At 43.5% G+C, this 22,500-nt stretch overlaps 9 protein-coding genes across 9 annotated transcripts; 3 read left to right on the forward strand and 6 right to left on the reverse strand.

Moving 5' to 3' along the window:
• Nucleotides 1-137: 137 nt before the first annotated feature.
• Nucleotides 138-2,933, reverse strand: AOL_s00081g220 (uncharacterized protein; the record flags this gene model as incomplete). The annotated part of the gene is made up of 3 exons (XM_011125037.1): nucleotides 138-1,531; nucleotides 1,643-2,694; nucleotides 2,785-2,933. The coding sequence occupies 3 exons, from the start codon at nucleotides 2,931-2,933 to the stop codon at nucleotides 138-140; spliced, it is 2,595 nt and encodes an 864-aa protein (XP_011123339.1).
• Nucleotides 2,934-4,438: 1,505 nt separating this feature from the next.
• AOL_s00081g221 (uncharacterized protein) lies at nucleotides 4,439-5,195 on the reverse strand (the record flags this gene model as incomplete). Its single annotated transcript, XM_011125038.1, has 5 exons — nucleotides 4,439-4,476; nucleotides 4,593-4,728; nucleotides 4,797-4,806; nucleotides 4,899-4,932; nucleotides 5,150-5,195. 5 exons carry the CDS (start codon nucleotides 5,193-5,195, stop codon nucleotides 4,439-4,441), a joined length of 264 nt encoding a protein of 87 aa, XP_011123340.1.
• A 1,041-nt stretch (nucleotides 5,196-6,236) lies between these two features.
• Nucleotides 6,237-7,347, reverse strand: AOL_s00081g222 (uncharacterized protein; the record flags this gene model as incomplete). Its single annotated transcript, XM_011125039.1, has 3 exons — nucleotides 6,237-6,939; nucleotides 7,032-7,128; nucleotides 7,221-7,347. 3 exons carry the CDS (start codon nucleotides 7,345-7,347, stop codon nucleotides 6,237-6,239), a joined length of 927 nt encoding a protein of 308 aa, XP_011123341.1.
• Nucleotides 7,348-9,767: 2,420 nt separating this feature from the next.
• AOL_s00081g223 (uncharacterized protein) lies at nucleotides 9,768-10,883 on the forward strand (the record flags this gene model as incomplete). The annotated part of the gene is made up of 1 exon (XM_011125040.1): nucleotides 9,768-10,883. One exon carries the CDS (start codon nucleotides 9,768-9,770, stop codon nucleotides 10,881-10,883), a length of 1,116 nt encoding a protein of 371 aa, XP_011123342.1.
• Nucleotides 10,884-11,672: 789 nt separating this feature from the next.
• On the reverse strand, nucleotides 11,673-13,467 carry AOL_s00081g224 (uncharacterized protein; the record flags this gene model as incomplete). The annotated part of the gene is made up of 2 exons (XM_011125041.1): nucleotides 11,673-12,800; nucleotides 12,874-13,467. 2 exons carry the CDS (start codon nucleotides 13,465-13,467, stop codon nucleotides 11,673-11,675), a joined length of 1,722 nt encoding a protein of 573 aa, XP_011123343.1.
• A 1,551-nt stretch (nucleotides 13,468-15,018) lies between these two features.
• On the reverse strand, nucleotides 15,019-15,704 carry AOL_s00081g225 (uncharacterized protein; the record flags this gene model as incomplete). Its single annotated transcript, XM_011125042.1, has 2 exons — nucleotides 15,019-15,636; nucleotides 15,681-15,704. 2 exons carry the CDS (start codon nucleotides 15,702-15,704, stop codon nucleotides 15,019-15,021), a joined length of 642 nt encoding a protein of 213 aa, XP_011123344.1.
• Nucleotides 15,705-16,010: 306 nt separating this feature from the next.
• Nucleotides 16,011-16,933, forward strand: AOL_s00081g226 (uncharacterized protein; the record flags this gene model as incomplete). The annotated part of the gene is made up of 3 exons (XM_011125043.1): nucleotides 16,011-16,244; nucleotides 16,309-16,816; nucleotides 16,878-16,933. The coding sequence occupies 3 exons, from the start codon at nucleotides 16,011-16,013 to the stop codon at nucleotides 16,931-16,933; spliced, it is 798 nt and encodes a 265-aa protein (XP_011123345.1).
• Nucleotides 16,934-17,878: 945 nt separating this feature from the next.
• AOL_s00081g227 (uncharacterized protein) lies at nucleotides 17,879-19,758 on the reverse strand (the record flags this gene model as incomplete). The annotated part of the gene is made up of 2 exons (XM_011125044.1): nucleotides 17,879-18,714; nucleotides 18,783-19,758. 2 exons carry the CDS (start codon nucleotides 19,756-19,758, stop codon nucleotides 17,879-17,881), a joined length of 1,812 nt encoding a protein of 603 aa, XP_011123346.1.
• A 1,786-nt stretch (nucleotides 19,759-21,544) lies between these two features.
• AOL_s00081g228 (uncharacterized protein) lies at nucleotides 21,545-22,480 on the forward strand (the record flags this gene model as incomplete). The annotated part of the gene is made up of 3 exons (XM_011125045.1): nucleotides 21,545-21,745; nucleotides 21,814-22,180; nucleotides 22,245-22,480. 3 exons carry the CDS (start codon nucleotides 21,545-21,547, stop codon nucleotides 22,478-22,480), a joined length of 804 nt encoding a protein of 267 aa, XP_011123347.1.
• Nucleotides 22,481-22,500: the final 20 nt, after the last annotated feature.

The raw sequence follows: 22,500 nt of genomic DNA on the forward strand, positions 1-22,500 counted from the left end.
ACCAGGTGAATCATGAAGTTTCCTTAGGCTTCCGCAAATCTGAAGGACATCCTGACTGGAAAATAGTCTTAGGCTTACGGAGAGTCAAATAGTTTCTCGGCTTGATGTTGAAAGCTCATGGTTATAGTAATATGAAATTATATACATGGTGGTGACTTTTTTGCTATCTTTCGGGAGATAAGTGCTATATTCCTAAGTGTGGAGAGGGTTGACGGGTGGTCTCGGCCCAAGACTCTTTCTTTGCCCACTGCAGCTATGTGTAGTTGTTGAAGAGCTTCATCGAGCTTGCCCTGCCTATAAAGAGTAGTTCCTATTTTATGAATTGTTTTCAGAATTTTGGGATCGTCCTCACTTAAAATCCTTTTTCGACCGACCAGAAGTCTTTGATAATGCTCTAAAGCCTTGCAATATTGGCCTTGACAAAAAAATATTTCCGCCATACCTTCAACCGTATCAAGGACCCACGGGTGATCTTCACCTAGAGCCCTTTCTTTAGCAATTATGCATTCTTGATAAAGTTTCAAGGCTTCATCAAGTCTGCCCTGACGAAAAAAACCCCTTCCCATATTACAAACCGTTGCAAGAGTAGAAGGATGATCTTTGCCTAAGGACTTTTCATGAGCAATAATGCATTCTTGATAAATTTTCAAACCTTCGTCAAATTTGCTTTGATCAACCAAAACTATTGCCATATTATTAAGTGTTGCGAGAATAAACGGGTGATCTTCGCTCAGAAATTTTTTGAAACTGATCAAAACCTGTTGATAAGCTTCAAGAGCTTCGTCAAATCTGTTTTGTTTGTAGAAAGTCGTTGCTATTCTATGAGCGATTTCTATAGTAACCAAATCATTTTTACCTGATTTTCTTTCTTGAAAGTCCAGAACTTCTTGATATATTGTGAGAGCTTCGTCGAGTTTGCCCCCCATTCTCAAACAATCTGCTATCTGGCATTTTGTTTCATTAGTTGATAAATGATCTTCGCCCAAAGCCATATTTTTGCTGATCAAGGTTTTTTGGAGTTCTGGGAGAGCTTCATCGTACCGGCCTTCACTAGCAAGGCAACCTGCTAAGCTAGAAGCGGTGTTGAGAGTGTCGATATGTCTTTCCCCGAATGCTTTTCCATAGCAAACTAGGGTCTTTCGATATATCTTAGTAGCTTCGGAGAATTTCCCCACAACGGACATTCTGAGTGCTATTTTGTTAAAAGCACCGAGAACATCACCTATAGAAATATCGTCATTTTTCTCAAAAATCTCGTTGAAACTGTAATGTTCTGAGTGCTTCAGAAAGACGTCTATGTGTGCCGAGATTCTCCTTTCTTCTTGTCCATCCCGTTGGCTCCAGTCCGGTCTTCCTCTGGTTCGAAGTTTCCGACCAAAGATTCTAAGAGCATTCCCTATTGCCCGTAAACGATCTGAGTCGTCCCCGCGTTCCCTCGCCCAGCTATGTACAACGGGATGGACAGAGAACGTTCCTGGCTGGCCTCGACTTATAAGTGAATATGAGGCGAGAATCGAGAATTTATTTTTCTCTATGTGGCATATTAGCTTTGGTTTCCAGAGATCAATGGTCGCTCCTTCTACATATATATAAACACTCTTATGATTTGGAGTCGGAAATGAAACCTGTTGAAAGAACCTACCTTGAGTTTGACTTTTCGTGTTCAGTTGTTGCTTATCTTGCCAGTAATCTTCGGAGATCTCGGCTGGGTTCAAATATCCACAAGTAAGCAGGATAGAAGCTGCTTCCTTGTTTTGTTTTTCAACTTCCAAAAAGGAGACTTCCCAAGTTGTCATCGATGTGTCTTTGCGATAGGCCCATCCGATTCTTGATTTTCTAGATTGTGCTTCTTTAAAGGTTCGCTCGTAGTATTGTAGGTAATGGCAGATGGGAATATTCAGTTGTCGTATAAAACAACCAGCATGAGTAATCGCTAGCGGCATAAAACCCACTTTCTCGATGATTTCTGTAGCACTCTCGATATCGCTTTCGGTAGCGTTTCGTCGTGCTAGGCACAGCAAAAGACGAAGTGCGTTTTCTCTGTCTAAACCACCAATTTCCATTTGTTCCCCGTAGTCGGAGAACTCTGGTCGACGGCTTGTTATTAAGATGTGTCCAGCTTCATTCGGAAAGTAGTCGTCGATTGGAACGTTAAGATCATCTGCATTGTCGAAGATCAATAACCACTTGTCGTTCCCTGATAACTTGAGCCAACTGAAGAAAGCATATTTGATGGCTCCTGCGTCAGAACCACTGCTAATTCTACCATTTCCGTCCATCATCTGCGAAATTTTAAGATTTGCTGCGATAGACGTATAGCTGGGGGGATTGGGCAAATATTCCCTCGCCTTTTTATCAACGATCTGCTGCATGATATTCACCAATGAAGTTTGGATGGTTTCTTCGGTCATAGCTGATATCCAGAAGACCGCAGTAAACTGGGTTTTCTCGTAGCGGGTATAGCCGTATTCAAGAGCAATCTGAGTTTTGCCCATCCCACCAGTGCCTATGATCGCATAGATAGAAACACCACTACCGGTTGATTCTGAGAAATATCCATCAATGGCCTCCAATTCTGCATCCCTGCCAGTGAAATTGCGATTTCTAGGGAAGGGGAAGCTGAGAGGAACATTGTAGTTAACTTCCTCCTTTTTCTTTGCCGCGGCCCTGCCGGAATTAATATTGAAGATATGTCTAATTTATCGAGGAGTTAGCGATCGATCGATATCGTTAAGGAGCGATAGTCACGATCTAAATGCATTGCTATATTTATGTCGACCTTACCCGTTTACATGCTGTACTCCCGCCTGTACCATTACACGACTTTCCCCACCGTTATTGAATATACTCTGGTGGTTGTTGTCTCCGCTGTCTGTTTTTGATTTCGTCCCAAATATAGACTGTGGTTGCCCTTGATCACGTTGTGATTGCATTGCTCTTGCTCAGACTGGTTGTTCTTGATCAAGCTGTAGCTAGTTGTTTCTCGACTAGGATGTGGTTGCTTCAGACTAGGGTGTGGTTGTTCTTGTTCAGTTAGATCTGTGATATCTCTATAGATCTAAACTAGCCCGTGGTTGCCCTTGGTCAAGCGGTGGCTGCCCCTTTCCAGTCCGTGGTCGCTCCAGACTAGGCTGTGATCGTCCTTGTTCAAACTGCGGGCGTTCTTGTTCAGCTTGTATTATCTCCAAACCGGCTTGTGATAGTTCTAGACTAGCTAGTCTGTGGTGGTCCCAGATTTAGCTTGGGGTTGTTCCTGGCTAGGTTGTCGTTGTCCTCGATCTTGATAGGAGCTTCGGAGATCTTATATGATTCCACATTTATAGCTTCTTGCTAGGATGTTTTCTAACAAGGCCCCGAATTTCCTAGGATCCTTGGTCTTTAAGTAGTGGAGGCCACCGTAGATGAAATGTTTACCACAAGGCTGAAGTACCCAGCCCGAGATAGTTATTATTCTTGTGCATGCGGGGTCAAGGAGCGAAAGGTCAAACTGTGCATAACGCGCGCTCAGTAACATCTTAGAAACCAGACCACCATTGGCCCTCCAAAATTTAAAACTGAAAGGAATTGGGATTTTTTTCTTTTCTTTTTCTCTCGAAAAGTCAAGGTAAACAGTATATACTCAACATTCCAGGTCTGGCTAAGCTTGGGCAGGAGGCAGATTTAAACTCAAACATATATATATTGGTTTTGGATTGTCCAGTAGAGGAAGCTTAAGGATAATTACTATGGTCCCGTGGTCATGAAATGCCTTGGAACCGTGCAGTCTTCCTCAGTATGATAATCTTTCTTATTATCGATATAAATTTGTTACTTTGTTTTGTTTATGCCGAAACTTCCATCCTACGAAGGGCTTTCCGTCCGGCCGACGGGTTTCCATTTTTTCCCTAATGTCATGATCAGTTATACGTATTAATATATTCATCGGAATAAACAGGGATCTTTTACTTACGGAAATGATTAGTCTCGTTCCCAGACGCCGGCTGGCCACAAATGTGGAATAGATGAATGGATAATGTATGGGAACTGAAAAGTGAAGCTAGTACTTCGAAAGAATTTCCAGGCAAGAGTACTTCAGTACCTACGTACTTATTCATGAAATATCCAAACTCTGTCTTCGAGGTTTCATAAAGTATGTTTCTTCAATATATATATTTTTTAAGATGGGAAGTCAAATCGCAAAAGTTTGATAAATAGAAGAAAAAATGGGGAAAAAATATATACTACAACCATAACCCGTTCATTTCGCCTTATTTTATAAACATTTCTCCTCCTCCTCCCCTAAACCTCTTCTTCCGCTCTCTATGGTATCGGAGATCTTCCAAAAAGATCCTATCTCTGGTTCTTTATGAATTATCTCTGATACTATAGAAGAAAAAATATACAGCCTTCCTTCCTCGTCTTAAATCATTTACAAAAAATAGTGTGATTTCTTTAAGATTTAAGAGTCGTTGAGGATAACTGGGAAGATGTTGGCTTCTATATATTATGAAACGATAATATTAGTATCCAACCATATCCATATCCAACCAATATCCGATATTTCATCAAGCTTATTGCAAAAATATAAGGGGATACAAGATTTGAGTACATACCACGCTGATCATCCCACTTGCTGATCCAAGAGCTTGGGCACAAAGATCTGTATGCATGGAAGAACTGACGGCAAGGTTGGAAGTCCTCTCCCTTGGCTAGGATGCACTTGTGGTAATCAACATAGTTTTGCCAGCACTGTTTTTGCTTGGTTGTTAGGTTTGTTTGCTGTGAGGAGGGGAGGTTTTATATTGGGTATGACGTACGTGCTTAGTCCTATTACATGCAAGGAAAGTTGTTAGTGGATATGTATCTTTACAACGGCAATTTAGATAGAAGGGGGATTAGGAGATGTAGAGAAGACATACTGGTTTTGTTGTGGGAAACGAGCGTCGTACCCGGCTAGATGAGGAGGGCGCAATTGATGTTAGTCGGGTTTATTCAATTCCGTCGGTATATATATACTCCTTCACATATCCCCCCCGCCTTTCCATAGAAAAACTCTATCATGTTGGAGGGAAAGTATAGAACAATCATGGACGATGTTGTCGGGATGTGGGTCTTCTTGAATGGTGGTGGGTGGATGGGTGGACGGATGGGTAATAATGTTTATGCATACCGGTAACGAACTTGAATGGCTTGGTGACTTGTTCTTCGTCGGACATTGTGAAATGACGATTGCTAATCTATGTGATTCGGAGTGGAGATGTGTCGAAGCGGGAGAGAGAGGCTCGGAGTGGTTGCGCGGTCCAATTGGGGAGAACGACGAAGAAGAGGTGACGTTTCGGAGGTTGAAGGTTTTGGAGGTTTCTCTCTCGTTTCGGGGACACGGGAATGACAAGGTGAGGTCACACCACTTTGAGAAATTTTGCCGAGGGCGGGTTTTGGTGGTTGGAACAACGCAGAAATTGCAACAAGTTCGATGAGGTGCCATGGATTCTATGCACATGCATATGCACGTCCTTCAATCCATGAAACATAACAGGAATGAGAATTAACTTGGGATTTCCATGTTATGAGTGATTGTTTGCTGTAATGGGGTTTAAATAGCTGACTGCTGCTAATGTGCTGTTCTATTATGACTAGTTCCATACGAGAATAGATATACCAATGTAAAGATCTTCTCAAATCCTCCCGTTCGTGAATCAGGCAATTCTACGGATCCCCATTTTTACTTAAATGTACCTGCGAATGCTTTCCTGAGGTGGTAAGGGAAATGAAACCGGGGGGTTGACGGGGGGGATTGTTGTCGGATAAGTTTGTGTACTGGGCAATGGCAGAGTCGTCAAGAGACTATACTCGGGCGCTCAGATCTAATCCCCTAGACTCTGATGAAAGCACCACATTGCGGGAGCTAGACCTAGGTCTCAAGAAACAACAAAAAGATTCCGAGGGTAAGGAGATAGGGTCGATCATCCGCAATTACGGGGTAAAGCGACAAAGGTTTTTGAAGCAAAGAGTATTGGTTAGGATTAAAATAAGTCGAATGCATGGTGTTTCTTCTTCTTTTCTTTTTTGTTCTTTCTCTTTCTAACATTGCAAGAGTAAACTAACGCCTCATAAGATTCTAAGTGGCACATTTAACAAATCACAGAACAGGTGGATTCAAAATACTCGATGAAAGTTAACGTTCATAATTTATTTTATATAACCCCATAAATATTATATCTAGGATAGAATGAGCCCTACTAAAACCGTCTACCATATTACCACTTTCTCATTTCTACCGCCCTCCTCTCTTCTTCCTCCCTCCTTTCCCTCGCTTTTCCCTCTTCTCTAGTCTCATTCCTGCAACATACCGATATAATCCACCATGCAATAGCAATAGCAAACCCAACGATTACAACTGCTACAACGAGCAAGACAGGATGAGCCACAAACGTCAACAACATTGCAAGAAAAAACAGACTCGAACCCAAACATTGGCCCCCACCCGTCTGCGCCTCATCGAGAAGGCTATATACTTTCGATAACGCGAGCGGTGCAAGAACAGCTGGCGGGATACTAAGTAAAATCGACACGATCCAAAGATACTTATACGCTAACTCGTAGTACTTTCCAGCACAAACGACTGCGATACCGGCCACATTATAGAGCATGATGAGAATCATGAGTGCGGCTGCAGCCTGCCACATTGGATATGCTTGTTTGAGGTTGAATTCATGGGTGGAAGTATCTCTTAATTTCCCGTTTTGCATTTGAAAGGTGCCGTCGGGAAGGAGTAGTGGTTGTACGAATGATTTGATACATTCTTTGGAGTATTGATTGAAGTCTGTACTATTGTTGTCGTAGATGTTACAGTAGCCGGAGAAGCCGAGGTAGAGGTATCGGGGTTGTTCGATGCGGTTGGTTAGAGGGTTTGTGCCGGTGTAGTTATTTGCGCGGTAGATTTCTGATGAAAGGGTTTTACTATAGATTTATTGTATGAGCTATGTATTCATTGACTACATTTTGAAATTCAAATTTGTGTTTAGGAGTGGAATGAGTAACTAAGGACTTACTTGAACCGGGGTTGAAGGTCAATAGATGCCATTGCGAATATGGTAGTCGATGGGTATATGTTCCCAAGAAATATGAGGAAAATAAGAACGAATGATACTTTAAATTTTTATACGAGATATAGATTAGCTTCATGTCCACCAACAATTTAATATTAATTTCGATTTCGGATTAGTGAAGCTATAACATACCGAAGTTGGCAAAACAGAACCAAGCAGCCCCGATACGACCTTTCACTGCTCTTAAAACCCAATGTTCGGACTGTACAGGGTAATGCTCAGCATCTTGGGCGTTCTTTTGGGATTCGACTTCTTGCATGATTATTTAATTATAACAATTAGATCAAAAAGAGGGTATGTGTGATGAATTTAAAGATGTTGATGTATGTATCAAAAGCGATATAATTTCTATAAGACGATGAGAAAAGAATGTAAACTGATCGCTCTGAATTGGTCAAGAGAGATCTAGACAGAGACCCCCCCCCCATTTTATATACATCATTTTACTATCACATTGATCCATCTCATATTTGTATTGACATATAATTTAGATAATTAATATTTTAGAAGAATTCTATCAACTGCTGTTCGGCTTCAAAGCGTCACAAGGCTCTACAACTCGAGATATCATGATATCAACGGCCAAGGAAAAAAAGTTGAATTCAGACGCGGTGCCGAGACGGTTTATTGCTTCCAAGACCAGGAACCCGGACACGATTCGCTATATGAAGGACTATGATTGATCAAAACTACTGGCCGACCTTTCAGGCCAAGAAACGGCATCAACAGAATGGCGGGATATGCACTGCCAGGGCGCGAAGACAGTGGCATCAATGAAAAATTACCAAGATTGCATTTTGCGGGGCCAGCGCGCGATATCGAGCGAGATCTGAGCACAAGGCTGATGGTTTTAGTTAAGAAAACACCATCCGAACGCGAGGACAATGGCTCGGTCGTACAGCCGGCTCCCTATCCCCTGCAGAATATTAATTAATTCGATGACCCCACCTGGTGAAACGTTGAATTGTGGAGCCTATTTTTAGGGCGTAGAACTTTTTTCTATATTCCTGAACAAATTCCGTCCAATAGAAATTGTAGGTATCCGATTCGCTGAAGTTGAAGGCGCTTACACGCCCTTTGTGCATACATCTTGTTGGCCAGCTGCAGCTGGTCAATTGAATCACATCGCCAAACTCCAACACTTTACCCCGACCAGAATTTTGAACTGACGATTTAAAGACTTGTTGGATATTTTGGGTGCAGTCCCCTTTATTTTCCTGGTTGAATACAGCTATATTGACGGGACGAACAATGTGGCTTGGAGCGTGAGCTCGAGGCTAAAGCGGGATAGATTCATGAGCCGCTGGCGGACTGTATGTACTGGCCCTTTGGCAGGAAAGTAATATAACAACTCTCGAGCTCTCGAGCTCTCTTCGCGTAATGGCGAGTACTGGTTGGCGATGTCTAGTTCTGGTGCTCTACATAACTATCACTTTACATAAGATAACTAACTAGACAGTACTGCTATAACTCATCGGCGTGCTGAACTTCCCCCCTTTTCGAACTGAAGCAGTTGCAGTCCATTTCGAATTTCGCGATCATATGATCATTCTGATACCTCCCCTTATCGGGGCCCGAGTTTAGCTGCAGTATGAAGAATTAAAGCTCGAATAGCTCATAGAGAAAGATGGAAATATTCAAAATAACAGGAGCAATTATAACTGAAAATGTAATATTTCCAAACTTCATTCTTTTGATTATCAATAGAATTATCATGAGTCTCCTAGTCTCGCACCTGGTAAGTTTCCTAAAGTTTAAGAAGCGTATAATTTCAGAATATTCTTTTCTTGACTTACAATATTCCGATATGTTGATACACTCATATATTAAGATACTGGTAAGGAAGACTTAATAACCATTGCGTCCGACCTTCACCACAGTACTAGTGCACTACTAACATATTTCTCTTTAACGGTGTACACTCTGCGCTAGAATTGACTTTACTAAGCTTATTTGCCATGTAATCCCTAGTCCCTTATATTCTGGCCTGCTATGTACACGGTTTGTTTGAGTTCTTGGTCTTTGAGACTGTCGGCAAGCTGGGATTATCATTAGCGAACTTGAGCTTTGGGAAACCGGATCTTCCGTAAACGGGAAGAGTGAAAGGACAAACGATAAGAACAAACAAGTGAAGGCAGTACTCCAGGATAAACTCTGGCGATAGCTATAGAGTAACCGGGCTAAACCAAATTAACGGGATGACCAGTAATTTTCTCCGATTGTTCTGAAAATTCAGCCCTTATTATCCAAGACCCTACTTAATTTTTTCAGGGTTTTGGTGTATTTTTTCGGTAAAGAAAAGACTTGTAGTAATGAGTATTAACCAGCCTTGTTGCAATTCGGAGCTGAAAACACAGAAAACAACCTTGTCAAACGTCTGTCGTGCATATGTTAGTCTACAATTCCCTGCATACCCTCCGCCGACTAAAGGAACATACGAGTGCGAACTTAGACACCCCGCTTGATGACGTGGAGGCGTTAATTTCATAATAAAAGTCGATTGAGGGAAGTATAAAAGTTTACGCGTGTTTGTAGAAAAATGTTAATTTAAGTCCTTTTATCCATTCTATTCTTAATATTCCTCAGATTTCAATATATCGAATTATCGATATTGCTATTGAATTCTTCACGGTCTTTTAAAAATATTCTTGAAAGTCCATATCTTTTTATAATCGTACAATGTCGACCTGGAACTCTTCCAATGCCGTCTGGCTCCCAGGCATCTGGGACATGCCCGAAGTCCTCACCAAAAGCCTCGACTTCATGCGAGACCACAACATCGAATACATTTTCCCCATCACCAAAACCCTCACAAAAGAAGGCGGATTCGCCATAAACAGCAACTTTCTAATCTACCTCCATCAATTCATGGCCACGATCAAAGAATACGAAGAATCGTCCCGGTCATGCGGTAAAAAATTCAAAGTCATCCCCGTCGTAGACGCATGTTTCAACAAAGAAAACACAGACGAATACCTAGATCTGAGTAATCCAGAAGTCCACGCTTCCGCGGTTACGAATATTCGACGGTTCGTGGTTGCTGAGACGGAGAATTCGTTTGTGACGGGGATGCCGCGTCCGTTTGATGGGGTGCAGTTTAGTGTTAAGAATGAAGATGATGTTTATGATTTTGAGATACTGAAGAAGTTTATGAAGGAGATTAAGTCAGCCACGGGGAAGATTACAGCGTTAGCTGTTCCTAAGTTTGGAGGATCTTGGGCTTCTTCGTCGGGGTTTTATTATGCGGCGTTATATGTAGATATTCTGATACCGATGTGTTTCAATTCATCCTCTCAAACCGCGGAGGAGTATCAGACATTCATGAAGGATCAGGTACATACCATCCTTCGAGCCGTATCAGGGAAATACGCAAGGAACCATGGAAGACCTGGTAATGGTGTCAAAGTACTATTCGGATTCCCATGTTTCCCCGACAGCGGTGAAGATACCAAAGTTCACAACTCTGTAGCTGAAAATATTGCAGCTGCAGCACAAGGTGCCATCGATGGAGTCAAGAAATTGGTGGAAGAGAATGATGATTCCTTGGAGTTTGCGGCTGGAGCTTCTTTGTATATGTTTTCAGACGGAGAGGGCAAGGATGGGTATTCGACAAAGGCGGATATGGATGATTTTGGGAAGTACTGGGCTTTTGAGAAGCATGATGTCCCGGTTGATAAACCGAAGGGAGATGATCCGAAGGATGGTACTCCTGATAATGGCTCGAATACACCGTTGATTAAGGTGGTTGTGGCGGCTATACTTATGGTTTGTGCTTGGATTATAGCCGTTGGGTAGTATATACCTAGGTATCCTACCTAAGCTAAGTATCTATGTATTTATATCTATCAGTACCATAGTTTCTCACAAAAATATGAAAAGTATCGTGTATGTTAACATTAGTCAAAGCGAAAGTGAATATATAACCAACCTGTGAAGGGCTTAGTTTACGTATGTCGATTCTATGGCTGTGTATAACGTTATAGCCCCAATCATGCACCGTTGTTCACTCCGAGATTGGCGAATCTGGGACGCCTGAAAACACCAGACAGGGACTCCCAATCGGGCAATTTTCGACGCTGTGATATTCTAGATCTAGCCAACGTATAAAGCAAATGATTTAAGAAAGACGTTCCTTTCCCTGAACAACCTCCCCTTCCTTCTGTTTACTTCACCTAAAACCAAACTACCCTTACCGTATCGAGATGTACTGCTGACAAAAGGTTCCTCTCCAAATCGCACCCTAAATCGTCCGAGCCTATTGCTGGTTGGAAGGGAAGCATTGTATCGGATACAGAACATTACAGCGTCTTTCAAATTCACCTTTTTGAACAGTCGCTTCTCAGATACTACGCTTCACCGCCCTCTTTTTATAGCTCCAACTGAAATGAAAAAAAAAGGCTTAAGAATCCGTTATCAATTCGAAAGGATGCAAGCAGGAAATAAATTTCATACAACCGATACTTCTGAAAAAAAAAGACCTCAAGACGCCATGTCGAAATAACACAAAATGCCCCATTCTCCCATTCTGCTAATGAACAAAAACAGATATCTATAAATATGCGTGTGGACCTCAAGGTACCAAGATCACTTCTCCAACCCCTTTCCGAACCCCTTCTCTCTCTTAACCCACGCTTCTCTCTCACCCCTTCTTCTCTCCTCAAATGCATCAACAAACTTCCACACTTCAAAATCCGCCAAACTCCACCCTTCAATCGCTCCTCTCAATTTCTTCAGGCCCGTACTTGTCGCCTTAATCGCCCTCTTCGAATCTTCAATAATCTGCTTATGTTTTCTAACCGTATCCTCCCCTTGATCAAAATGCGGCGCAGCAGGAAGAATATCTGAAAGTGTGAACCCGAGCGTCCACTCCAACTCCTTCAAATCCCATGTTCTCTCCAAGGGACCCCATATAGAAACCGCAACACCACTACCTTTCCCATCCGATGATTGAAGCGAAGAGGTAAGAGATGCCGCTATTAACTCTTTGAGCTTTACAGCTCTATAGGCCGATCCGGTTCCTTTCTCCGCAATACCTTCGGTAACGGCTTTGACAAATATATCTCTTGAACTATTCCTTCTTACCCAATCTAACTCTGGTATTAACCTGTTGTTCATGAGTCCCTGGAATGTCATCGGATGGGGTATCCCTGCGATTGTAAACGCCGCGGTGTCAACGTATTGTGCCGTAACCCGGATGTTTTCGTTACCACAAAGAGGTCTTTCTTCAGTCTTTTGAGGTGCAAAGGTGTCTCGTATAGGTGATTCCGGACATTGCAAAAGTTTTTGTGCGAGGTTGTAGGAGTTTAGTGAGAATACGCCGCTCAAGTCTTTGATCGGGTTGAGTACTTGTACTCCGCCGGGATATTGTGATAGGAAGTGACTGTGTAAATGTGCGTTGATCAATTTTGGAAGTTGGTGAGGTTCCAAGGTGGCGTATTTGTCGTTAACGACTTTGCGAGAGTAGTAGGCTATGCTGTTTGGTTTCGGGTCGGCTGTGAAGAAGTCTGCTGCTAGGTCGGCTGGGGATGTGATATCCTCTGGAACGGTAGACAAGTCGATTGAAGTTATATTGTTGACAACGGCTTTAATTAATGTGGAATCGGCAGCAAAGAGAGCGCTACCCAGTCCTGTAAATCGGGTGACTGATTGTCCGTAATCGCAGCGACGAAGGAAAGGGATTACAGGGTCACCTGCTGTACCCATTGGAAAGATCTGAAGTCAAGTCAGAAGTTAGCCCCAAAAAAAAAGATCCATTGACCCAGCTGAAGCTCAAAAACTACCATACCCTAAAGTCAGACAGCACTCCAGTCCCCATTCTATCCCACGCCAACCATCTCAGGATATTATACTCCAACTTTTCCTTCTTAGCTCCCAACCGTCCCTTGACCTTCTTATACAACCCATGTTTCCTCGCATCCAACGGACTTAAAATCACCGGTTCGAACCCCGCAGCCCACCAAGCCCTCCTCCAAGCCAACATAACCGCATCGTCAGCCTTCCCCTGTCCTTCCTTCTTAACATCCTGATCATAATAAGCATAAATACTACACCTCTTCGGCAACGGCGGTAAAACAGTTCTACTATCCGAAAAGTCCTTAGAGCTTCCGAATGGATTTAGCCACGTCCAATGTTCGTACCATGACGACGTTGACGCTGTTCCGTTGGTCGGTTGTGGGGTTTTGTGCACCCCCGATTCGTACCAGCCTGGTAAATGTGGTCCAAGCTTCTCTTTCGCTTTGGTTTGGATGTTTGTGATGGCTTCGGTTGCTGGCGCTGGTAACGGAACTGGTGATAAGCTTGTGAAGAAGGTGATTGTGATGAAAGCGATTATGCCATAGATTACTAGGCGGAAGGGGGAGAGTCGTCGGCCAAGCAGCATGGTTGTTGGAATTGCAGCTGGTGGTTTGAACGGGTAAAGAAACCAACTGTTCGCACACGCACCCGAGCGCGTGGATTACGTAAGTGACGGGAGGGAACAATCAAAAGTGCAGATTGTGTCGGTGTATCGGGGAGAGGATAGGGTAATTTGATGATGTCGTAGGTTTGGAGGGCCGATACACCCCTTTATGAAGAGGATGGAGGTTGAACGAAGTTGAAGGGTCTTGAAGAATCCGTGGTTCATATATCGGCCGCGTCTCCCCGAAACAGTGCCCGAGTGGCGTACAAGCACTGGGGCAGGGTCCCCGACACCACATTGTAAATAAGCACCCCAAGCTTGTGATGCGACAAGCTCTCGGCGACAAGACTAGCCTCAAGGTCTAACCAACTAGGTATATTAAAGGAATGATTTAAAGTATATCGATGTAGTATTTTAGAATTCTATATTTCAGCAAGTTACGAAAACGCCCGTAAGGATATTCTGTAAGTACAGCGAGAACCCATCTAAAACCTGCACATGAATAGCAAACAAGCAAGAAACGAAAGCTTGAACGGGAGTAATATTATAGAACAGTAAAATATCAAACTCAGAAGAATCGGCGAGCGTTAAAAATAAAATGAAATTAATGCCGGGAACTCAAACGGCGAGCCCGGGATCCCTTATCGATTTATCGTTGAGCTATTGAAGGGATCCCTGATCGTATGGCCAGGCCGATTGAAATGTGTTCTCAATTCGGGACATCTATACCTTTTTGGCAATTGGAGGTTTAGCCTCATGGCAGGATTTTTACTCCCTAGCCGCCCTCAAGCGGATGCGCTAAGGTGCACTATACAACCGTGACACCATTAAAAAGCGGGAAAGGAGCCTCCCATATGGTATTTGGCTTGCGAGCATAACAACCGATATTGGGCAGTGAGTGCAGGGAGTTGGATGCGTAGTATTAGTAATCGGGATAATTGGATCCAGTAGCGAGGTTCATCAAGTGACCAAAGCACACCGTTAAGACGACCCGTAGAACCACGTTCTTAAAAGAATAAAAAATAATAGGGATTCCGCCGGCGTGGAACGGCTTGTGGGGGGTGTTGTATCTCTTCTTCATTAAAAAAACTGAGTGTCCAGCGCGCTTTTGATAAGGAAACATAGTAGTTCGACAAACTTGAGAAAAAGAGAAAGAAAAGATAGATGAAAAAAAGCCGAAAGCAAGAGAGAGAGAAGCCGAAAAGGATATTGAGAGGAACCTGGTGAAACGCCAAATGAAGGGGGCATAGAGAGAGAAAGGGGGAAACGCGATAAGAAGTGAAGCCATTATAACATGATACGTATATAAAGGATATTAGGGCATTCTGGCCATATTGCGCGTCGACAACGTCGCGGGGGCCGCCCGTGGAATGATATCGCCACCGTCGCTAGTAGCTAACCTCTCAGGACTTTAAAGTGCAAATTGCGGCCCAGCAGTTTAAAAAAAATGAAGAATATAGGGACTTGTAAGAGGCCGCATTGGGTCTATGAAGAGTTCGGTTTCAGCGTTTCCAGCAGAAGGGATGTAAATAATTAGGAATCGCCTTCAAGGATCGAGAGCACAGCGCGGCTCCACTCTTCGATATCGACGTTCTCGTCTTTCCCTCCCTTCCTCATGGCTTGGATCTTTCTCAATCCTCGGTTCATGCCTCTCTCAACAGTCCAATCTTGGGGCTGTCGGAAGAAACCGCGACGTCCGCCACGTCCTCTTCCACGACGGGAGAATTGGGCATTCTGAGCAACCAACCTCGCGTTTTCGGCTTCAAAGGCCGCCTTTTGCGTGCTATTGTAGATATCAAGGAGTCTAGCCTTGAGGTTTTGATTATTTCGCATAGCGTGGATAAGAGGGCCATTGGCAAGAAGAGAATCGAAATCTGACGCCGACGATGACTTTTGGGGAGTATCTGATGAAGAAAGTTGGGGAACGGATGTGGGAGCTGAAGTGGTGGACATGTCCATCGAGGTATCCACTACTTGAGAATCACTGTTTGACGACTGCTCGGGGGCAGCGACGGATGAAGCCTCTGCCGCCGCCGTCGATTGTGATTCTTTCTCTTCATCATGCTTGGCTTTATGAGGCTTATAGCAAACGAGACCGCAGCTGCCAGGCGACCTATTAGCATCATCGTCATCACCACCACTACCACCACCCTCATCGCAAATCAACTAACAGAACTAGGGGACGGACGACGTACTAAGGGGCAGCACAGTTCGGACATTTGTATTTTGCCTGTTCCTTCTCGCAGAACTTGCAAATACCTAGTGACGGAGCCATTTTCTCCGATGGTGTGTAATGTAATAAAGGTGAATGGGAGGGATGGTCAACTAAACTTCTGGGGTCAAACGCGTCTGTCGAGGATAAAGAAAGTGGTTGGTCGAGTTGTGTCGGTTGTCGGCCGAGTCCGCCCAGCACAGCGCCCAAAATTTCTTGACCTCACCTGCAACACATCCCGTTCCTGCTAAGCCTGGTCTGGAACATGCCCATCCCATGCATACGAGATAGCTAATAATATCGAGTCGAGAGGATGGTACGAGCATTTCCGCCTCTCTACAAGGCGGCTTTAACTAGGTCCGGAGGTTTGACTGACCTGCTGGGGAAATTGTATCGACAGCCTTCTACGACATGTCTATATCGAAGCCTCCAGCCGACATGTCAACGGTCTTCCCGATTCTTCACCACTCTCCCGCCACGGTTCCAAAGACCGAAGGCCTATCCAGATTATAGCCCAGTCTATAAAAAGCGTAATACGTCTATTTTGGTATATTTTCATTGCCTGCTGTTTTTAAAAGTTAAATTTAAATTGGTTAACTGGATTGTTTTAGTATTACTCAATATCTATTATAGTCGGAGTTACCGGGTTCTCCTACGCCGCTGTCCCATTCTATCGTGCTATTTGCCAAAGGACCGGATACGGCGGTACTCCAATTACCGACCAATCCCGTTTCACTCCGGACAAGCTTGTTCCCGTGGACCCTCTTCTTCACCGTCGTCTTAGGATCACCTTCAATGGTTCGGTATCTGATGCTCTACAATGGAAGTTCACTCCACAACAAAGAGAAGTACGAGTTCTACCCGGTGAAACAGCTTTAGCTTTCTACACGGCTACGAATAAGAGTGATGAGGATATCGTGGGAGTCGCAACATACAGTGTTACACCGGCACAGGTGGCCCCGTATTTCAGCAAGATTCAATGCTTTTGCTTTGAAGAACAGAAGTTATTGAAGGGTGAGACGGTGGATATGCCTGTGTTCTTTTTCATAGATCCGGAGTTTGTGAAAGATCCTCAGATGAAGGGTATAGATACTATTACTCTGAGTTATACATTTTTCAGTATGTATTCTTCTTAAGTCCGAAAATTTGTGGGAAATGCTGGCTAACTCAATTGATACAGAGGCGAGATATGACGATCATGGAAATCTAAAAATCACTCCAACGGTGCAAAGGTAGACAGTTCCACTGGGGTGCCGGCACCGTACCGGATTTTTTGTACATAGAAAAGAAAATGCCAAAGGCAAAGCCTTCTTTCATCCTCTCTACCATAAACACACGCGCACTTGCAAACAAACTACGTTTTTGTTCCTACATACACCTAAGACCATGCACAAACATACACATACATGATATCGATTTATGTAAATATGATACTGGACATCATTGAAGAGCGGGTGTCTCACTCTTCGGCACGATCGCGAAGTAGCCAACCTTCAGCTCCAAAAGTTTCATCGGATCGCAGACGATGGGGCCGGTTTTATGCTAGGGGGCCTCGAAAACTTGGCCATGTAATTGGCGTAGAGGCAGTGGAACATCTATAGTGCGTAGGTATACAATACGTACTCGTAATAATATAGATTGTGCTCGGGTTCATGCCAGCACCGACGGACAAGCTTCTTGTAAATATTTCCGTTTTCTATCACCATCGAAAAATTTAGTGTTGTTAGAACGTCACTAATGCTATGTACCTATTAATTTGTATAAGTTTTTTCCAACCAGACAATTCTGGGAGGTTTTAAATTGTCTTTATATGTTTATATATACCGCTTGTCCGATTTGCACCAAAACCCTCACCGTGAGGTATACCGCAGAATGGTTTCCATTTAAGGTGCTGCTGCACCGCAGCACTCTTATGTGTATACTCCGAGATCACCTTTGCCAGTTGTAGCGAAAGGTTGAGTCTCGTATTGTTTGGAAGACCAGTCCTTCTAGATTCCTGTCCCACAAAGCCTCGCGGCTTTGAATTTAATTTCCATAAAATATTAATTTATGCTGGCAATCCCGGCACACATATGCCCCCGGGCATCGTAATGTATGAGATATCCAAGCTTCAGTCGATTAATTTGGTGTCTAGCTCGTGTCCGCCGGCGACCGTAGATAATAGCAAGCTAGTTTGTATGATCAGACCATATGCTGATTACCTCGATCCCTTCGCTTGGGGCATCTGGCTATGACAAAGTTCTTTATCGCAGGCCATTGCGCAATGGAAATGGCGAATAAAGTAAGCGGTATCGCTAAAATAAAGAAGTATCCGGCGGTGGAGCGTAACTCTGTTATATCCGGAGTCATGCTTAGAAAGCTCGAAACGAATGATAACGGACCGAAGATTGAGGCGAGAATGGTTAGGCGAGCTATTGTGTCGTTCTGTTTTGTGCTTTTCTTCATTCCTTCTAGTGATAATATTGTGGCGACGGTATTGACCATATTGTGCACTCGTCCTTCGATTACATCTAGTTCTTTTAAAATGGTCGTAAAGTCCGTTCTTGCTTTGACCAAAGGATTGTTCACTGAATCCAGAGATTTAAGGTCCTCGTCGTTGAGAATGCCGTTTAGGTTGCTCTCGATCCATCTTCGATAGGCAGGTAGCGAGCGACGAAATGGGTGAAGTCGACTCAAACAACGGTCCAAACCGTATTGTACACCTTCACCACGGAAATCTGGAACTTGGAGCTCCCATTCGATTTGTGTTAAACGCGTTATAAGATATTGCTTAACCGTCAGCCACTCTGCGGCAATAATGTTAAGAATAGACACTGCCATGAGTTTGGGTTGGTGTTTAAGATTTCCTTGTTGTTCCCTCAGATTCTTCATCGTCCAGTGAACGGTATTGTCAAATAGAGTATCCTTTGGAGGTACCCCAAACTCTTCCGCATGAAGAGGTGGACAAGGATCAAAATTTCGATATCCTCCCCAAAGTGGCGACCCTTCTGTGAAACTCGGGTCTACAACAAGAATACCTATGGATTCATACATATATTAGCTTCAGGTATAGCCAAATCTCTAGAGCCCAGGCTTATAAGCTTACCTAAAGCACGTTCTTCCTTAGCTTTTCCACCCTCAGGTCTCATCCAGAAAGAAGCTTTACTTCGACAGAGTGCTACAACCGACTCGTCATTATCTAGGACATAAACATTAATGCCGTCGTTATCCAAACGTCTAAGCACATTCATTTTTCCTGCCTCTACTGTAGCCTTTAAATATGACTCCTGGTTTTGAAAGTATCTCGGGTGGACGTAAGGTAGGTTAAAGTAGTTTCTTTCCCCAGCGATATGTGGAAGCTCTTCTAGTTCGACCCAAGGATCTCTAGTATTATACCACAGATAATCACTAATATGGCCTCTCCAGAAAAACGGGTCCACGTTGTAATGGCTCCCAAGTAACTCCACGACATCTCGAGATATGTCTTCCACGATGAAGAGTCTTTCGTGGTCCGGATTAATATTTTTGGGATTTTTAAAGAATTCCTCGAGTTTATGAATGTCATAGAACAATTGGACTTCCGGGCCTTCTGGAAAAACGTCAATAATAGCGACTTTAGTCCTTTCGGCACGGATTTTTCGATTATCCGTAGTAATGTGTTTCCATTTCACGGGCGACGTAGTGACCTCCATCCATTTTGACAGATATGATAAGCCGGGCCATCCTCTCGATATATTTTTGATATACTGAAGGTAACACCTATCATCACTAGGTTTCAAAATATTAACTGACGAGTTAATAGATTTTGTCTGCTGGGGTGGAGGTTCTTCACACGTATCAATTTCCCAGTCATGGACAATATTTGAGGGTGCGTATACATCTCCAATATAGTAAGCATCGTTCCCAGCTTCAATTGAATGCGGTAAAACGTTTGGTAACTGCTTCCCTTCCAGAGGTTCTCGAAGCTCTCTGTGTGAAGAAATTCTTGCGAAATGTTCCGGCCGACTTGGAACATTCTCAGGGTCTATATCTTCTTTACAGGAATTTTGGCGTTGTAGCTTGTTGTTGCTTGGGAGTGACATGGGTTGAATCTTCGTTAGAAGTGCCGTATCGATATATATATATATTGGTATCGTTGATTTCCCAGAGAAGACCGGTATCTCGGGGTAATTTCAATTAAAATTAAGATTGAAGTTTTAAGTATTGTATTGTAAAGCAAGGACAAAGAATATAGGCAGTTTCTGAGATTACGATGATAGTGATTGTAAAATGCAATGGTACGAGGTCTCCCACAGGGTCCACGTCGAGAGAGGGACAAAGAAGCCAAGCTAGTAAAAGCCCTAACCAGAAAAGTGGAAGAGACCCAAGAGGGGGTAGAAGCCGGTTAAGTTTTTAGAATTGGTAGGTTTAATATGTAATGCAATGCAAGAAACGTTGTTAGATTTTACTAACTAGGTGATTTGTTGGCTGGAGGTCGACTTCTATTTATACATACGAGTATACAGCTGTACACTAGATGAATTGAGTATTCGTCAGGCTTTAGGAAGCGACCCCCAGACTAACTCGTCAGTATGATCATGTTTTCCTATCGAGTTTAGTATGGATCCCAGGTGTCGTGGCGAACTGGGATCGATCCAGGCGTACCTAAAACTCAGCGCAAGGCGGAGAAGTTCCGACATCTACATTTTTGTGTTGCACGGTATCCCCGATGTTCACGATGGATATACATGCACATGTCGGCAATTAAATTCGTTTTATGTAGATCTAGGTACGGGACTAAACTACGCATGATATCGATACGGGAATATCTAAACTACCGCCTGTATAGGCTACAAAGGATCTGGAATTCTCAATTTTCGAGATTTCGAGAACACTTTTATTAAGAAATTGGGATATAGATACCGTATACCGCGTATACCGAGCAACTGCAAATGTAATTGCAAGTTGCTATTTTGGAGGTCGATCCAGAGTTTGTGAAGGAATAGCAGAGCGCTCCCAAAGCTAACGCCATTGACATAATCAACATCTACATCGCCTGGGCTGGGGCCCATGTTCGTGAAATTGTCTCACCCCAGCGCATTGCACTGGATAGTTTCCCATTAATCAATAGTCGATCATGATTAGACATCTGAGCTCAGCAAACATTTATCAAGACCTGTCGACCTCCTGATCGACTTTGCATTGAAAAGCCACCTTGTACGTGCCACTAATTAGCACAAGGCGCTGCGTTGATATATCGATATCGATATATCCCGTGCAGTCTATCCTCTCCAGGATAGATACCTAGCGAAAGGGCTGTACAGCCCTGCGTGATGATATATCCTTCTATTGGCACAGCTGAGGTTGCGCTTGGCGACCCCAGGCCAAAGTACTTCCGACCGGTAGACTCGCCGTATTCTACTTCAAAAAAAAAACTTTGCTACTCGTGCATGGCGGGATATAATACATATCTAGGTAAAGGTAGTATATGTATGTCGTGCAGGATTCGTGCCATGATCATGATACGTATCGATACTAGAAAAACTCTTCAATGCAATAAAATCTAATATGTCTAAAACATGTGTCTGAATGACACTAGCTCGCTACTTACCAGCTCTCTATATATACTTATGCACCCTAGCTATGGCTATGGAGACCGAAATCCATGCTTGCTACCTTACTCATAGAAATTTGATCAATTGATTGACCATTTCTATAGATCTAGCTCCTGATATCTGAAGCTCGGATCCCAGGATTGAGAATTAACTGCCAACTCAATTGCTCAAATTCACGACCAAACTGTTCGGCTGATTCGCTTTGTTCCGTTTGGACACGAGACGTCGAGACTGCACCTACGCTACACAGCATTGAGTCCGTTTTCTTTCAAAAATGAATCGCGAAATCCTTGTTCCGAAGGGGACTGTAGCACATATACAGGATGGAAAATTCGTGCACTATATCTGTCAAGACAACGGAAGTTCAGAGTTGAGAGGGATAACATTGAACTGTGAAGGAAGAACTACTGCCAACGATACCTTGGGCTTCGCATTACCGGGAACCCCTGGCTCGTATATATTATTCAAAGAAATGGTAGCTAATCGAAACCTTCCAAGTATCAAAGTAAAGTGTAAGATGCTAATATACCTCGTTCTGCGCAGCGGGCATTTTACTGTGTATCACAAGAGAATATTCTTCAAGAATTCTTGTTGGACGAAGACTTGATATGGTATGAAGGAATGCTTCAAGATGAAAGAATCAAGTTGGCACCAAATTCCGGGATTGCTGCCACCAGGACTATTTCTGGTAACACCTTTGTTTTCTTCCAGAACGAAGGTGGCAACCTCCAATACGTCCACAGCGACAAGACTGATGAATGGAAAATCGGCGATGAACTGGAACAGGCAAAACTGGGTCCCGGTGCGAGCATGTATGCAGTAACCCTGGAGCCAATGCCCCATTTATTCTATGCTCATCCTGATGGCCACATCCATGACCTTGCAATGGTCTCGGATGGTGGATGGGATGGTATGTTTGCTGACTTCTCTGTACGACTGTTGACTATATTGCCTTAACTAACTTTCTGCCTTAGATTCCAGTATTGAGTTGACTGACGTGGGATCAGTGCAGAGCAAGATATTCGTTGTACCTACGAAACTGGGCTATGGTCTTGAGTTTGAAATTTCTGAGCGGGAGGTTTATGCAGTTCATAATGGAGAGCGGGTCCTTATTGGAAAGTATGTGGGCGGGGTCTATAAGCACGAAGACGTGGAGACTTTTATTTGGCAGTTAAAGGCAGCAGTCAACGACTCCGATGACGAAGAGTGAATAGGCGTGCAGATTACGAG

The sequence above is a fragment of the Orbilia oligospora genome (assembly GCF_000225545.1).
Source record: "Orbilia oligospora ATCC 24927 unplaced genomic scaffold scaffold00081, whole genome shotgun sequence".
Taxonomy (NCBI): Eukaryota; Fungi; Ascomycota; class Orbiliomycetes; order Orbiliales; family Orbiliaceae; genus Orbilia; species Orbilia oligospora.